The sequence below is a fragment of the Fulmarus glacialis genome, unplaced genomic scaffold, assembly GCF_000690835.1.
Source record: "Fulmarus glacialis isolate BGI_N327 unplaced genomic scaffold, ASM69083v1 scaffold11550, whole genome shotgun sequence".
Lineage (NCBI taxonomy): Eukaryota > Metazoa > Chordata > Aves > Procellariiformes > Procellariidae > Fulmarus > Fulmarus glacialis.
Window position 1 is genome coordinate 7,801 of NW_009185837.1, and position 17,814 is coordinate 25,614.

General features: G+C 40.1%; 1 protein-coding gene across 1 annotated transcript in view; it reads left to right on the forward strand.

The window, feature by feature from the left end:
- The window catches only part of LOC104078719 (otoancorin-like), a gene marked incomplete at both ends in the record, with an annotated part of 15,566 nt that extends 6,505 nt beyond the window's left edge, over positions 1–9,061 (forward strand). Inside the window, 6 exons of the mRNA XM_009580512.1 lie at positions 3,188–3,343; positions 4,777–4,919; positions 5,321–5,457; positions 6,438–6,535; positions 8,426–8,618; positions 8,976–9,061. Coding sequence (XP_009578807.1) covers positions 3,188–3,343; positions 4,777–4,919; positions 5,321–5,457; positions 6,438–6,535; positions 8,426–8,618; positions 8,976–9,061 — 813 coding nt within the window. The remainder of the gene's footprint in view (positions 1–3,187; positions 3,344–4,776; positions 4,920–5,320; positions 5,458–6,437; positions 6,536–8,425; positions 8,619–8,975) is intronic.
- Positions 9,062–17,814: the final 8,753 nt, after the last annotated feature.

A 17,814-nucleotide genomic window follows, 5' to 3' on the forward strand; every position in this document is an offset into this window, starting at 1 on the left:
GGGCAGAGCATCAGAAAGGTGTCTGGGCTCTGAGCAGCGCTGCCTTGGCCAGCTGTGGGCTGGCAGAGAAGTCAGACCTCGCTCCATCCCTGTTGTTGGTGTTGCGCTCCTCCCGGGGGGTGACCTCCTCTTGCTGCTTTGGGGTTGCCTGCACTGCCGGGGAACAGGTAGTGTCCCAAACGTACTTTTTGTTTCAGCAAGGAAAAGCCTTAGGGTGCAGTAAGACAAGTTGTTTTGGTTGCAGAAAATCCAGAGGTGAAGAGGTTACCATCCCCAGCCTATCTTCAGCTTCCTGTCACCAGCACCTGCTGGAGGTTATCTGCTCTCTGCTTCCATCTCTGCATGGCAAGCTACTCTCTAATCCTGTTCTGTCAAAATGATCCAACGTTTTAAAAGTCCTTTTTAGGCTCCATCAGATCATTCTGACAGAATGAGGCTAGGAAGCATCTACAAGTGCAGTTGGCTGCAAGTAGTACGAGTGCAGATGCTTGGAGATCTGAGGGCTGTGACCTCTGGAGCAAAGCAGGAGCAGGGGACAAGGTGGGCCTGGGCAGCATCTCCTTAAACCAGCAGCTGCAGCCAAAGTAGTGGAGCTGCCCATGACTTTTGCAGTTTTTAGCAATGAAGCTCAGCTTTTAAAACTCCTGAACTGCAGGTGCTCGAAGAGAAGTGGCACTAACCAGATCTCTGAAAGCAGATGGTGATCTCTGCCATTCTGTCTCTGCTGCCTTGTTGCATCAAATGCATTCTTCCCAAGACAGCTTCACTCCGTCAGCACAGAGACATGTGGGTAGGAAAAGGGAAAAAATATATAATCCTAGAAGAAAATAAAACCAGTGCTCATCTGAGATAGTGGGAACTAAAATATTTTACAGCAGTGCAACATAATGGTATACTTACAGAGTGATATCTGCTGTAGAGAAATTGCCAACAAGGTTAATACACTCATATCACAGCTATATTCAATTCAAAGATATACAGATCTGTAGTGCACTGAATGAGTATGTTCTGTCTGTGAGTGTTTGTAAGACAGATTGCTGCTAGACAAAGACATACTTCCTATATATTAATTTGCAGAATGCAACATGGTGTTACACTGAACGTGAAGCATGAGAAATCAGACAGTACAGGCAAAGTTTTTGAAATTATGTGCATAAGATGCTGTTATGTTATTAACTAAAGGGCGTCTTTGATTAAAGGTTTGATTAAGCCAGCTTTAATTTCTCCTAAATTGATTGATTTCCCCTAAAAGAATCTGCATACTACGCATGGTCCCAAATTAATTCAAAAAGTCTAGTTATCAGATTGTGTCTTAATGGAAGTAAGAAGCTTAGCTCACTTGTAAGTGGAAGGTCTCCAAGCTCTGCGATAGCAACAGATGTATGGATCTGTAGTATCTAGGTGAATGAGGACAAAGGAGTGTTTCAGTTTCATGTGTTGTGTTATTTATATCCTTATGTCTGAGATTTCATCCAGCACTGTCAGATAATACTATTTGTGAAGTACTTCAAATTCTGTAGTTTATGATCTAGATCAGGAAATAGACACACGACATTTTTAACTGCATGTGTTTCATGTATCTCTTAAGCTAGAGAATTAAGAGCTTTAAAATTGGGCTAATGCTTTTTACTATCTATTTTCTTTGGAAAAGATTGAAATTTCCCAGGCTTAGACCCTTTTTCTGTTTCTTTATGACATCGTAAAACCAACATAAAAGATCCGGTGGAAACTCAGTCAGGAGGTACAGGTCCAGCAAAGCATCTTCTTAAACAAATCGTTAACCCGAGGGTCATAGTTGAGAAAAGCACCTCAGCAGTCCTGAGGCTGCTCTGTGTTGGATATGCATGTCGGTATGAACAGCAGAATCTGCAGCTCTGTGTAAGGAGTATCTTATTCCAGAGAACTGGCCCTTTTTCTTTATTTTATGCAGGTTGTACAGCTTCATATGTATCTGAAGGTGCAAACACTATTTAGTAGGCAACTGCAGAGATACTCCTTCAGCAAGTCCTTACTAGCTTTGACCTTTCTAATTTTTTGAACAAAAGTTAAATTGTAGCTGTCCTGAAAGTGAAATAAATATTTCCATGAATCAGAGAGCATGAACGATCAACTTAGCCCAGGACTAGGCTTTTAGTTTTATTTTTCTATGTGGAGTTAGCAGCACAATCATGTACTAGAAAACTGTCATGTATTGACTGACAACAAGCAAAATTGCTGAAGTACATGAGACCTTTAAAGAGATCTTTTTTTTTTTTTAAAATGTATGCCTGTCTTGTTCAAGTCACTTCCTCCAGCCAAAACCCAGTGTCTTTTCTCTGTAAAAACAACTGGCCACATCCTGAGAGATACTGACCACTGACTACTGTCCTCTGTCATTTCCAACTAAATGTCATTGACAGTTCTAGCCTCTGCAAATTCAGCTCTTGCTGGACTTTCATTATTCTTTATTCAGGCAGACCTTTTCCTGAAATCAAAATTTTCTTAGGGCTGACCTGTGACAGCTTTTGAATCACTGTAACTATATCACAGATAAAGTTAAAAGCAGTGGAACTTGTCAGTTTAAATACATTGGTACTGGTTTATAAGAGCCCCTGCTTATTTCTTTGTTTTTACAGAGCTTTACAGATTTAACTGTATCTGTACAAACACATTTAAATGATTTTTTTTTTAATATTGAATGCACACAAACTAGAAATCATAACTACAGGAATTGGCTATTTGTCTGTATTCCCCGATTCTCCTCTTTGATTTCTGCTTTCCTTGTCAATGACTGAGGCAGAATGATAGATAGTCACAAAAGCAATCTAAAGTCACTCCACCGGAGCGATTGCAGCTGGTGTAGAAGCCTGAGTAGTGCAGGTGCTGCTTTCACCGTAGCGGTGTAATAGTGTGGATCTCGGCACAAACTCACATTTTTATTGTTTCTAGTGGTACTTGCTCCTACAGCGACACTTCCAGCAGTCCCTGCGCTGACTTACCAACAAGTTCAAGCTGAACAAATTGCAGCATTTTTAGATAAACTAGCCATTGTTAGTGTAGAACCTCGAAAACCTTCACAATACCTAAGCTCTGCCTTTTCTGTGCATACTTCAGGTATTGGGACTTCTAAAACCAAGGGGTTTGAGAATGGTATATATAGAGGAAGATTCATAATGATCTAACAAACATTAATGAATCTCTTCTAAAGGTTTGGGGATCGCTGCCAGACTGGAAGAGTTATCATATTGTTTCCCTGGGCCGCATTGCTCTGGCACTCACCGAACATGAAATCGAAGAGCTGGATTTGCATTCTATCGACACCATTTCTGTACTTAGTCAGCAAACAGAATGGACTCCTACCCAGGTAAGTATGTTATTGAATGTACTCCTGGTGAAAGGCTCTGGATTCGCGCCCTTTGGGACTGAAGCCCTGGAATCGTGTAGGAAACAGATACAGCAATCCACACTAGTCCCTGCTGCTTTTCTGCAGCTGTGACCCCAGTGAAAGTGGGCAGGTAGGTCAGCACTGATGTCTCCCTGGCTGCTGGCTTCCCTGGTGAGATGGCCAAGAGGGCATCCATCAATATTAGTTGTGGTAGTGATGAGTGTATTCTTTAGCGCTTGCCCACTAAGTAGCGGAAAGAGGTCAGCCCCTCCTCTCCCTCTGGCCCCAGAATAGACGCTACTGCTAGGAGATATTAGCCCTTCCTAACTAAGAGTAATCACTGAAGAGGTAGCGTACCCCCCGACCCCGGCATCCATTGCCTTAGAAGCCTAAGTTATTAGCAGATGTGCTCCTCTCATCTTCCTTTCCTTGAATAACTTCTAGTTATGCCAGTGGGACTTTCATAATAAGAGTTAAAAGCTTTTATTTGTATATGCAATTGGCAGCATACTTCTGACTGTGTGACCCATCCCATCAGGGCTCCTCAGCTGCACAGGTGCTGGTATGGTTGCAGCCAGCTTTGGCAGAATATCACAAATCTGGTTAATAGATTCTTGTTCTGAAGAGCATTATCAGAAGGAAGCACTTGGGAGGATTTTATACAATACTAGTTGGCTTTCGAGGTTTTCTGCTGTCAGTAAGAATAGCTGGTTAAAAGAGATTCATCCTGCCTAACTTCAGTTGTCTATAAGTTAGGCAGCTAGTTTAAGCTAGCCATTTGAGGCTCAGCATTGTGGATAGATTAGGAAATCTTGGAAGATGCTTGTTTCTTTCACTGACTTTGGAGGATGCCTTGGTGGCAGGCTTAAGCTAGACACACGATTTTTAAGTGGTTAGTTTAGGATGAGCACCATCCTAAATGACTTAGGCTTGCAAAGGCATTTTGGTACCAATATCCCATTCATATCTGAAAATTAATCCTAAACACAGGTCACCACCTATATATGACACTTAAATAAGACAAGACAACCTGAGTATTAGAAAAAAATTTCATATTGATCCCTTGAGGAATTTATGTTCTAGCAGTTTAATTGAATTGGGCGGTTTTGCTAGGTGCTTCAACGCCCGTTTCTTCTGGTGAAGTGTTTCCTTGTGAGCCGGCAGAAGAGGTACAGAGCGCTTTCAACTCACTTGACTTGGGAAGTGGTTGTGTAACAGTGCCCTGTTCAAGTGTCACGTATAGGTGGTGACAGCGCTCCTCCTGAAGGCCATGGCCAAACTCCAATTAATTACATTGGAGAGCCTCAGGATTATATATGGTCCATAGCTTCTGGTAAGATTTTGAGCTTCTAGTAACAAAACCTTCAATTATGTTCACTCTGTTCATGCATAATATCTTACTGCTTTTGTAGGCAAGATCTATTTTGCAAGGTTTTCTACAAGACTCTGGCCAGACGATCAGTACACTAAAAAGCTTTGATTTGGTTGGATTAGGAGCTATTCTCTGTGCTCTGAACTCCACAGAAATCATGTCCGTAAGGACTGCTGAATTCAGGTACTGCATTTGATACTTAATGAAATATTTATTAGTATCTCTATTGATAAAATTTATTGTGCAGTTTGTTTTCCTTCAAGATTTCCAGAGCCTAAAGGACACTTTTTTACATTTTAAATGCTTTTAGAAAGGCAATAACTGTTATAGAAGGCGTACGCTAGTTGTTTAAAATATATTCTATTTTAGATTTCTTCTGCCATTTATATCCCACCATTTAAGTATCGCATTGAGAAATTCCGTTTTTTGCTCAAAGCATTAAACATTTGTATGCAATTTGTGTACATATATTTTAACTTGAAAATGGGTTTACAGTCTTCTTACAGCAGACTAAGTATATTCCAGGAATATTTAGTATTGCATGTAATTGTAGCATGTCACATTAATCTTGTTGCCTTTTGCAGTGCTGCTGTTGCAAGAATTGGCCTGTTGTTTTGTAGCACCCCTGTTCTGAGACAGTTTAAGAAGATGACAGAATCCGTGTTTGGTACTGCTGCCAGCTGGAATGGCTCTATTTTGCAGGAGATTGGTACTATAGCCGGTAACAAAATTCAGACTCCAGATGGTGATGGTTCTGAAGCATTGTTATTAAGCATTAAGAGACAGGTTCACGTAGCAGTGCATTTTTCTAGACTGGCGAAAGACATTTCTTCCAGAGAGGAGTCACCTGCAGGGACAGACATCCAGCAATTTCCTTGGCACTAAGGAAAAGTCATGGTATTCTCCATAAGGTTCTCTGAATCTGCTCAAACCGACTTTGGGGAGCACAGCCTGAAGTCATTTGGGTCCTCTAAGTTGGAAAGGGTAAATCAAGGAGGGCAAAAGCAACCAGGATTTCAGACCCAGTCGCTCTTTGTGAGCCGTGCTGCTACAAGAGTGGCTGCATTGGGTCAGAGCAGAGCTCTAGCTGACCGAGCATCCTGCCTCCGACAGTGGAAGGGATGGGCTGCCCAGGGAAGAGCAAACAAGCAGGGTTAGCCGGAGTGGCACTTCTCCAGAGTGCTCTCACAGCCTCGGAGACTGCCTGAGCCAGAGGTCACACACGGTTTTGTTCATGGATTTTTTTTCCCTGTGATCATTTAACTGCACGTTGAACTCTTGTAAATTTTAGCATCCCCAGTGCCTGTGGTGATGTTCCACGCTGTAAGTACTTAAAGGGTGAAGAAGTAACTAAGTAACTCCCATTGCGTGCTTATGGTCCTTAATCTTGCATCAGAAGAGGCTGTGAACAAGCATTCCCTAATAACGGTGCTTTTGATTTTATTGATTTTTATCATTGTCTCTTTTCCAAGCTAAAATAACTCAGAGTACATTCCATACCAATGGTTAAGGTCAGATGATTTGTAATGTTGGAGTATAATGAAAGAAAGAACAACAAAAAAGAACGAGTATCTCTCTCCATAATGCACTGAGTAAATAATTTATCGGATATTTTGTATAAATGCTTAAAATTTGTATTAGCCTAAAAATGAATCTAAAAGAATATTAACTGAGTTCTGTTCCTATTGTGGGTTTTTTTAGGTGGTTTGAATGAAGATGAATTAAAAGCTTTTGATAAAAACTTGATGCCCTATTTCCAGCCAATAGCAATAAGATATATACCTCCTGAAATTTTCCAAGTAAGAGCTCATTTGCTGAAGAAGTAACCAAATTTACATCATTTTTTCTCTAGTATAAATAAACTCCAGCACTGATTTATAGTTTGGTTTTGGGTTTCAGAAATAATTTTTCTATGGTGTGTTAAGTGAAAGGCAGTCAAGGGTCTGAAACATAAACTTTCAGTTATATCATCTGTATTTGTGATGCCCATAAAATACTCTAGACAAGCTTTATTTATTCTTCAGAATGCATCCCAAGGAAAAAGCAAAGATCTAGGGTCAGAAAGCAGGGAATGGACTCTTTTTCTTCCAACACTGTATTCAGATCTGAGTTTTCTTCTCTGTTTATTAACATTTGCAAGGATGCTATCATAGCTAAAATTTCTCTGCTGACTATGTAAGAGCTTTTTTATTATCCTAAAATCTGGCAACATTCTCCTGAGTGAGCTCTGAAAAAAAGATTGTACAGGCAGATATGGATCGGAAAAGAATTACATGTAATTATAGCAGTTCTGAATGTGGACCAGAAATTAGAACATGGACCTTGAGATCATTGCCCCAGACTTTATTTGACTTAGTGACAAGATTAATATTCTGCCTAGGCCGGTCTTTTTCAGATGCTCGGGCAAACAAGGTACTTATGGACAGATGAGCTAAACAGATAGTTAACTGTGTCAGCTTCCATAAAAGAGAAAAACTCCTTGAACACTAACTGTTCTGCACAGTACGACGGACAGTTTAGATAAGCCTGAAATGACCTTAGTGAAACTATTTCTTTGAAAAATGGGCAAAACTGAAGATCTATGGCATCTTTCAAATAGCATACATTTTTATTAGTAATAATAGTAATGATACTACAAAATGTGCTTAACAAATAACAGGGCACCTTCTCAGAAGAGTTTTCTGTATTTGAAAGATTCAAAGCAGATTTTGTTTTCACATGGGTTTTTATAACTCCATTTTACAGCTGTATACATTATTCACATTTTGATTTATGATAAATTACATTGTATTATGGACTTTAATTGAGTTAAGAGAGGCTCAGTTCAAAATTTCTGGACCTATAGGCATTTACATGAGTTTACTCTGTTTAAAAGAGCACACCATTTGGTAGACAATGAAAAATCGGGAGGCGTTTGCTCCATTGTTTGACTTACTTGGAAGGGGAATTTAGTCTTTCTAAAGTAGAACCTGGATACAGAATTGTTGCAGCAAAGAAGGCTTGTTGTGTAGGAGGGGTAAAATTCTTGTGACTGCAGAATGTTAACTAGAATCAAAGCAATCCAGCATGCTCAATACATGCAGGCTTTACAAACTGGTTAACTGCTATGTGGTATAAGATAATTACTGTAAGATTATGATTACCATGTTTCATTTTTAAACACAAGTTTTAATATGACCGAACTTGGAAGATTTTCAATCTAAAAGAGAAAATTGAATAATGAGATTAAAGCATGTTTTTTTCCATCTCATTGCTCTACTGCTAACTCTAATCAAAGGTCAAACATAGGTTCAAGTGAGGTTTCTTGAGAGCAGATGTGAGAGGAAATAAATGCAAACACAAAAGGATGCACAATGTCATCGGTCTTTGAACAAATCAGAAAAGAAGTGGCTGGAAAATTAAACTCCAGCAATATATTGAAGAAGCGTCCAATACAGTGTTGGCATAGAAAGCTTCTCAAGCTGTCAGATCCCAGCAGCAAAGAAGAGGGTGAAAGATAGATGAGCGGTCAGTGAAGTATATGAATGCAGAGGATTTTTTTTAAGCTCTATTGAGCTCTTTTATAGCAACACAATGTTGAAGGCTACTTCCCCTCATTCCAAATGCAAGACAGTGCTGACTTCTGATTCCTTACCTGCCTTATATAATTGACAGCCTAAACCAATTTTTCTGGCTTTTATTCCTCCCAGGCATTGTCCCCAGAACAAATAGCAAACCTGGGCCCTGAAAATGCCGCCATGGTTACCAGATCGCAGCGTGAGCATCTGAATGCATCGCAGCTCCAGAGCCTTCAGCTGGCGCTGGATGGAGCCAGGACAAGCACCCCAGAGACACAACACGGTGCAAGCGCTACCCAGGCGGTGCAAACCCCAGCTCCAAGCGGTGAGTAGAGTCACTCCCTCCTCCTGCTTAGAGGAGAAGGACTCACGCACCAGTGGGGTGCGCAGTCTTGCAGCATCCACCAGGATCAGACCTGTATTTTGAAGGTGGGTTACAGTGAATTTTCTAATCAACTGTTTAACTCATGCCTCAAATCACACGCCTGACCAAGACAAATGGCAAGGATGTTGTTGGATTTACCCACAGCAAGAGGTAATGGAGGAAGATTGTCAGATGGCATTAGCAGTTACATGCTGCTAGTAGCATTACACTATGCTAAGCACTAGCTTGTGTAAAATGTAGTCTGAAACAGTGAGCTTTTCCCTCTCCTTCTTTCACATATTCTTTTTTTAAATTTAGGGCAGGACTGTCCATCTCTGGACCTTCAGATCACAACCTTTATCTGCAGCAGAACCTTGTTTGCAGAGCTGCAAGTGGGAAAGGAGGTAGCGGTGGGGTGGATTAGCATCTTTATCCAGACAGTAGGACCCTTTGAACAGTTTTTCCTGCTGTTCCCATCCTATTTGGAATTAAAGCCTATTAGTACCTATGCTTCAGTGGTTTAACATTTTACTTCTCCATATTGTAGTTTATACTGGGCAAGTTACGCTGGCAAGTATGTTAACGGACGTTTTACAATGAGTGAGAGTTTGCACATAGTTAAGCCAGTGTTAAGAACTTATCCCTATCAGACAGCAAATATTGTTGCTTCAAGTGACACCAGCAAGACACAAGCTGTTGAAGAAGAGAGAGGGATGTTGAGGTGCTAAAATAGGAGTAAGGGGGACTAAATTGCTACGATGCCCTTGCTGGAATTAGAGCAGACCTTCCCAGAAGCACCTGAGCAGTGCTCTCAGCCCAGCTCCCTCGCACGTGTGACCTGTTCCCTCTGTAGATATGCCAAAGGGAGGAGTTTTCTGGGTAAAGAGCACCTGAGTTCTTGAGCTTCTCGTTCATTATTCCTGTCTCTAGTGAGTACCGCCCCTATGAAATGTCCTTCAGAGCTGTGTATATTTAACTGGAAGTGACCATTCTGACTGGTGTCATCTTTTGAGCAGCTGAATGTAATTAGGATTCAAATGTTGGAATTTGCTGCACCTCTTTGAGGTGGCGTAAGTAAGACTGTACTAGACCTGAACTGCATCATGACACTAAGACATAACACTTTCTGCTTTTCAGGTGCTCCTTGTTTGAGTGGCTTTGGCATCTGGTTGGGTGCTGTGTTTACACTGCACCTGCCTTTCTGAATCCACGATTGTTAAGCTTGAGGTAAGTTATATTTTCAATAAGATGTAACTTTATAACAAACATAGTTCACCTGTGACAGTGAACAACACAGGGTGAAGGACTGTGGGACCCCCTTCCTGCTTTGAATACAGAGATAACAATTTCTGAATAATTTTGCTGTATTACAGAGGTGTCTTGTACCTCTGTTAGACTATCTTAGAATCTAATCAAGGGGAAAGCGCTTTATCTTATCTTTACTGTAAAGCCAATCTTAACAAAAGTATATTTAAAATTCCATGTAACACCAATCCATTATTTGGAACATGTTCTTAGTATTAATCTGTATTTTGCTTGTTCCAGTCTATTGATAAGATTTTATTCCACAACCGCTTTGATAATCTCCAGTTAAAAGAATGCTGCCATTAGCTTTCATTGGATTTTACCATTTTGACAGGCTAAAATTTAACGAGAGCACTGGTGGTCTTAAGGTATAAATTCCAATTAAGCAAACTAAATGCTTAAGTGTTCTACTTAGTCTTTAAGACTTCAGATCAAGATATGTCAAAAGGCTTAATATTTTTCTTTGCTTTTTGATTTTCAGTGTCCCGGAGCTTACAAAGGAGATGCTAAAGATAAAGAGTTGCAGCTCAGCATGAATAGTAGAATCAAGAGGCTCTGAGATGCCTGAGTGCAAAGTGATTAATTTCTTAAAAGCAACACCTTCATCTGCCATCATGATGTGAAGTATCCCCTTCCCCTACCTTTACCATTAACAAGTAACACAGGATCCCTCCAAATACTTCAGAGAAATTTCAAAACTGGAAATAGCTTATCTGTCTCATGAGAAAATCACTGAAAGATATGCTTACGTGTTAGGGAGGAGCCTGAATGACCTAGGGGACAGGTAGCAGGTGACAGGTTATTTGGAGGCTGATGTTCTGTACCCCGTGCTTTTTACGTTGGCTAATTTGGTCACACTATTGCGTCCATCTGTAGGGTTTTCTTCTTACACTTTGAGTGTACATTCCTCCGGACAGAGGCTATCCTTCTGTGACATAGTAGAAACCATACTAAAAGTTACTGCTGTTGCAATAAAATAACTTCATCTCTGGGCTGCTGGTTTAAATCCTGCTCAGATAAGAAGTGATGACGTGTTCTTACAATTTAAGCACGTGTATGAAATGCAGTTCCCCATGGCTGTATGGATTCAACACAGTACTGTTGACACAGAGGGCATTGGCAATACTATTAGTATTTCATGCGACAAAATGCACCATGGAAACCTGCTTATGTTCATCATGAGATAGTCCCTTCACTTCAGGCAGGTTGAAGTGTACACCTGGGAACAGTAAGGGAAAAGTGTTCACTGGGTCTACATACTACTAGGACTGTCAATCCAGTACTTTCCACAAGCTCTATAATAACGAATTTTTCATAATTATAAACCACAAATATTTTCATGTGTTTTATCAACATATGGCTTACGTGTCAAACGTTTTTTATGCCACACCTCAGTATTTTAAACAATGGAAAAAACAGATATATTAAAAACCCTCTGCATGTGAACATATATTTTGATGTCATTCTACATGATTTCATGCCAAGAATGCATGGGACCGTTTTCCATTTTGCCACTGCAAAGGTCTTTATCTTTCCTAGACTAAAAAAGGCAATGTATAGACTTAAAAGTTTAGCTTTTTCAATTAGGGCTGTATTGTAGTACATACCTTTCAAACTTTTATTTGTACTTCTTTATGGCAAACATTACATCTAGCTTCTCAGAACTGAAAGCAGGACTGAAATTTTGCTACAGGTGGGGAAGCAATAGGAATGGGGCTGAGACGGAGAGCTGGAGGGAAGAGGCTTGCTGCTTTTGCTGCTGCTGGGGGAAGGGTGAATGTTAGCTGTTGCTGCTGTTGGGAATAACAGCTCCCACCACAGTCCCATGTATTCTGTAATTCCTGCAGCAGCAGGAGCCAACCTGATTTTCAGGGCTTTGTTATTGGCAAAGTAGGCAGTGAGAGCATGGCTGTTTTTCACCCTCTCCTGTTCCCTCTCCCCCTTTAGCAATCTGCTGCTCTAGGAACTGCCTTTGCCTATAACTAACCCTGGCAAGTGTGACATGATGTTATGGATAATACTACATGCTTTAGTTTTGCATTTTATGAGCAACGAACTACTATTTCTGCAAACTGCCTTGCACCTTTTTCTCTAATGCTAATAATAAGATTCCAGCTTTTTCCACTGTGTTTCCTTTTCCGCATGTAAACAGTAATTGTGACATCTATTCAAATAGAAAAAAAGTTGTTTTATCAGTCCCACCAAATACATGCAAATGCCCACTAAAACCTAAAAATGCTTCAATGGATCAAATACATTATAAAGATTTATCTGTTTTTTCACATTAAAAAGTTCTGCCTCATTTAGATGTGAAGGTACTAAAAGGTTGTTTGATTTGTAGAAATCGCCTGACTTGAATTCTGCGTGCACTTCAGTGAAGATGCAGAATATTTTCACAGTCAAGAAGACAGTCAGCATTTCCAGTTCAGCTGTTTAAATCAGATACGTGACTTAGCTATACCAAGCACTTCAAAAATCTATATGAGCTGAAAATGATCTTTTTCTGTCCATGTACCTGGGTGTGATTCCGTCTGCAATTATGTGAGTCAGAGTTTAGCTTTTAATTGGAGCAGGAGTGAGCTCTTTGTTTTGTGCCATCTGTGCCGTAATTTCTTTCAAGCACAAGTGCTCTTAAATAGCTGAACTCCTTGATTATTTATTTATTTTATTAAATTAATAATTATGTAAATGACTTCGGCATTGCATTTACATTTGGTCAAAGACATATCTATTTCTTACAAGAGTAGTGTAGGAAGGGTAAATGTGGAGCACCCACTTAATGTTGTACTTATTTCACGGTGAGAGTACAAATCCTATTTCGTAAGATGGTGTCAGCATCTTGGATGGCGAGTATTGTAGAAAAGCAATTTTACTTTTGCCAATGTACCTCTTGTAAAGGTCACTGATGGAAAAACCCATTCTACAAAAACTGTGATTCATGAGATACCTCCCTCAAAACTGTTGAAACTGAATTTCTGTGGGAAGAATAGATGGGAAGGAGAGAAAGAGATGGAGAGCGCTAGTATGCGTAGTGTGTAATCTGCTATCCATTCACAATCTGGCACACTTCCATTGCTAAGAGGAAACTGAAACATGTAGACTTTCCTTTTTACTCCTGTGAAACAAACCACAGAACCCCATAATGCAGGCATCCATGCCATAGGATACTGCTAGTCACACCGATCTGTCCCCTGTGCGTATGTATATTACATACAAAATGCACATGATCACTTTCACTGGAATGCATTCATGGGAAAAATGTCTCACAGTCCCTCTCTTTTCACACCATCAGGATTTTAGGGAACAATATACTACAGAGAAATTTTGTATGAAGTTTTCTTTGATCCTTAAGGAAATGTTGCTGTTTGTTGTAGATGTGGGTAACATTTGTTTAAACCAAGCTTAATTTTTACTATATCCTTTTAGTTCTAACATTTACATTTAAGAATGAAAAAAAAAATCGAATTAATGCATAAATCTGCTGTTGAATATATATCATGCCAATCATTTTCGTATCTGCATATTATGAGAATTGCAGCTCTCCTCTCCACTTGTGACTACTCTGATGGTTGCTAGGCACTACTGTATATACTGCAGGATATACATCCGACTTGACAGTCTGACATAACTCTGGTGTAGGCCTAGCTCTTCTGAGTGTTGTGAACCATATGACAGGTGGTCCTGTCCAGCAGTGTGTACAAGGAGGTATTTCATTTAATTAATTTGATTGGATGTAGGATTCTTAAGGGAAGAAGTACTTTATTGGCTTATTATTTCAGTGCCTGACACCTTTACATTCAGAATAGTGTTCAGAAAAGAGAAAGCGGTTACTAGTTCTGAATCACTGATGGAGAAAATATCCCTACCACATGGTACTGAGGAAATGCCACATTTCTGGTATCTTTAAATCCCTGAAGATAAGAAAACTACTACCCATCCACAGTGTCTGAAAACTGCTCCTGTAAAGCTGGCGTTATGGCTGTTGTCAGGTTTTGTACAGTATATGGAATGTTTGACTCCCAGTGATCTCGATCTGTCACATCAGAGCTAACTAACTCCTATCAGCGTGAGGCTCTAAAGATAGCGCTATAAAAAAAAATGGCATCCTTCTTTAATTTTAAAGTTAAGAAGCCCTTTATGCCTCTGTATAATCTGCTCAAATACTCCAGAGGCAATTATGTATTGCATTATGGCAGATTTAGCTTATCATTTGACTGCTGTGCCTATCTTAGTATCATCACCACCTGATTTAGTTTCCCGTAACACAGATTGCAGTCCCATCATATTAGACCAGGACCTTGTTAGAGCCCCATTGTCTGCCCACGTTGAAGCAGGTGTGAGACATGCCTCCCAGGAGTGCCCGCCAAACGCACCTGAGGTTATGGGAGAGGTCTGACTAACTTAAATGACACTCACAAATAAACAAGGAATCGAATTGTCGCCTGGAATGTGTCACTTGAGCAGGTAATCCCGTAGCATTGGCCATAGTGCACTTGCTGGTATTCTGGCTCTTTCTGTGTTGTGGTTATAGATATTGCATGCTGCTTCCCAGTGTGCACACAGCCAATTACGGCATGTCGGTCGAGGAACTCATTAACCTTTTTCCCTTGTGATAGGCTGTCTTCCTTAGACAAAAGTAGAAATCAAATTTCAAATAGTCTCTTCCTCTTGTTTTTTGTTGTTGGTTTTTTTTTTTTTCCCCCCCCTCCTCAAAAGAGGTTGATATTCTAGGCTGGTAGACAACTTTAAGCAATGTGGTCTCTTTATCTCAGTGAAAATGTTTTTGATTAAGTGTGTGGGTTTGGGTTTTTTTAAAGCAAGATCTGCAGATACATGGGCCTAAGGAGGGCTAAGAACCTTATTTTATGCCCTTGTAGTCCTGATAAGTAAAATATTCTCTCCTATGTCATATGATGTGGACTGCTTACTCCAGTGCTGTTGAGGTCAGGGATCTGACTTCCCTTTCCAGTAAGGCAGGAAGGAAACTGGATAGAAAAGCGAAGAATAAACACAAACTCCAATGTAAGTTAAATTTCTCTTATTGGTACCCCAGAATATCTGAAATTGTTCCTCAGAAGCAGTATTTTGTGCATTGTTATTACACAGCATGCTTTTAAAAGTGCAGATAAATGACAAACTTTTCAGAGACCAAAATAAATCTGTGTACCATCCAGGTATCCAGAACTTCATATTTGGTAAAGTTGCTGGTCCATTATCAGACTATCCTTCCATACCTACCTACTCAGTCCCTAAACAGAGAAATTATGAGTCTAGTTCATACACCCCACCTGACCTTCTCTGGTATTGGGACCTGTAGCAGTTTTGTACCACAGGATATTTTTATCAACATTCACATCTGGTTCTTTAATTGTACCCAGAAATAGATAGTCCAGAAACGTCTTATATTTTTTCTGCAATGAGTAGCAAGCAGCCAATGTCCATCTGTCTCTTCCTGCCCCTTCCTGTTCAGCATCAGTCTGCTTTTCCGATCCGGATTAATAAGAGGATTTTCTTGCCCTCATGATGCAGGAACACAAGGCATGTTCAGAGCTTACAATCCAAGTGACTATACATTGCAGTATTAAATGGAGGAATTGCAATTGCTGGAGTTCTTGCTTTGCTGGTAACAGTGTAACATTTATCTTCTAATGTTTTAGCTGATATTAATTAGCCTTACAAATATTTAACACCATCTCAATATCTTCTCTTTGGAGGACAAGGAGAAAAGAAGAGAGGCCAGGAATAAATTCCTAGGGGAAAAATATGAAAATAGTGGAAAATACTAATCTCTCACAAATACAGCAGGATAATATTTTCTGGTACTCTTTTCCCCAAGAATTTTTAACCATTGCGTAGAAAAGAACTGTATTGATTTATCAAAGAATAGCCATTGCTATAGTTAAAATCATGTGTTGGTTTGATGCACAAGCTAAAGCTGCCCTAGGTCATCTTTAACTGGGGCCTGACGTGTTTCAGTATTTAATCAGATGTCAGAAAACAACTTGGATCACAAACAAGTTCTGAATATATTCTGCATGAACTGAGAAAAGGGTTGAGAAGGGATGTCAGCTCTCTGCCTTTAATGTATCTATTAAAATAGATTCCAGTTATGTATCTGTGGGTGTTTTTATTAGCTACTTTTATTTCAGTATTCATGCTTTTAGAAGTGTTTACATCTAACATATTAAATGTACATATTTCAATCAAGCCTGTGTCAAACAGCTGATCCGGCCAGTGCTCTAACACATAAACTGTACTTTCAGACGTTACTGTTACACTTGTGTATAGTGATGGAAGTGCCACAGCATTGCAACCGCAGAGCTTGCTCTTACGTAGTTGCACTTTCTCCCCACTGTTGCAGTCTGTACCATGGACCTGGGGCGTTCTGGCAAAGGCTGTCATCTTCGGTACAAATTCTCCAGGTACTGGATTTGGGTTCCTAACATGTGTGCTCAAGTAGGCAACTTACTGGTAATTACATCAAACATTATTTGATGCTGAAAGTTATTCAATACCCGTTTCGAATAATTAGTCTATTAGAGTTCAAATCTATTAAACTTCTCAAATGTAACATATAACCTCTTCTCTTAGGGATGTAACATATAACCTCTTAGGGCACTGTGAGAGTAAGATAAGAGATACTGTGGGGCTTGACAAGGAGTTGTATTGCTGTACTTGTAAACACAATGATTTAAGAGGACAGGCTTTGGTTTCTAATCTCTGAAAATAAGTAAATTTGTTTCTGTCACACTGTAGGTACTTATTAAAAGAAGGTAAACTCAACAGGAGGTACCAATCAGTTCTCTTTTATTTCAGGGAATATGTAAGACCTTTAAAAATTTCAATGCTTATGCTACATTTTAAACAAGAAAATTAAAGATTGCAGTTAGGACCTTTTTCGTAAATTTTCAAACAATATATAACCTTCTGCTGTGGGAAATTTTCTGTACATGGTTCTGTACATCGTTCTGTAACAGTAAAGTGCTTACGCTATTTCCTCAAACAACAGGTGTAATAATGTAAACCAAGCGATTTTTAAGAAATAACTTACCCTTTCTGTGATGCTATAAAAAAAAAAAAGCACCACTGTTTAGCTGGGATAACCTGTTACCTATTTTCCACAGCCATTGGAAATCCCAATCCCATTATTGTTTTGGGGTTTTGTTTGGGTTTGGGGGTTTTTTTTCAGAGAACATTGGAGAGTTATTGTTGGAAATCCCATTCCTGTGGGGCTGTTCCTAGCTTTGTTATTGTTTTGGGGTTTTGGTTGGGTTTGGGGTTTTTTTTTCAGAGAACATTGGAGAGTTATTAGAGTACTGCTTAAGAGGGGGTACCTCTTTGAACTGCACACCGGACAACTGTGATGGTGATGCCCTCCTTCAGGTTTAGGGATTCAGGACTGCAAAGAGGCGGCATGCTAACTCACAAAGCCTTATTGTTGGAAAGAATAATTACTGCTTTTTTCTCGGAAGATTTGCATACTCTCTTGGGCTACTAAAGACGAATCAAGTCAATTGCTCGTTTTCACAAAACATGACAATAGCTATTTAATACCAACTGCTCAGCTAGCCAGATGTCTGATAGCTGAATTACACGGCGGTTTCTCTCTCCCGTTCCTTCCAGGTACTCGTTTCACCGACAGCCATCCGCCTGGCGCTTGGGGCCGGGCAAAAAACCCCCGCCGGAAGCCGCTGCTGGCTTCCCAACTCTGTTCTCTGCTTGCTGCCAGTTAACAAAGAATCTCCAATTTATACATCTAAAAGGGATTCTGAAGCGTTTAAGGCAAAAAAGGGACCGTGGCCTGCTCCGCCCTCGCGGCCGGACACCCCGCGCGGGACGCGAAGCGAGGACT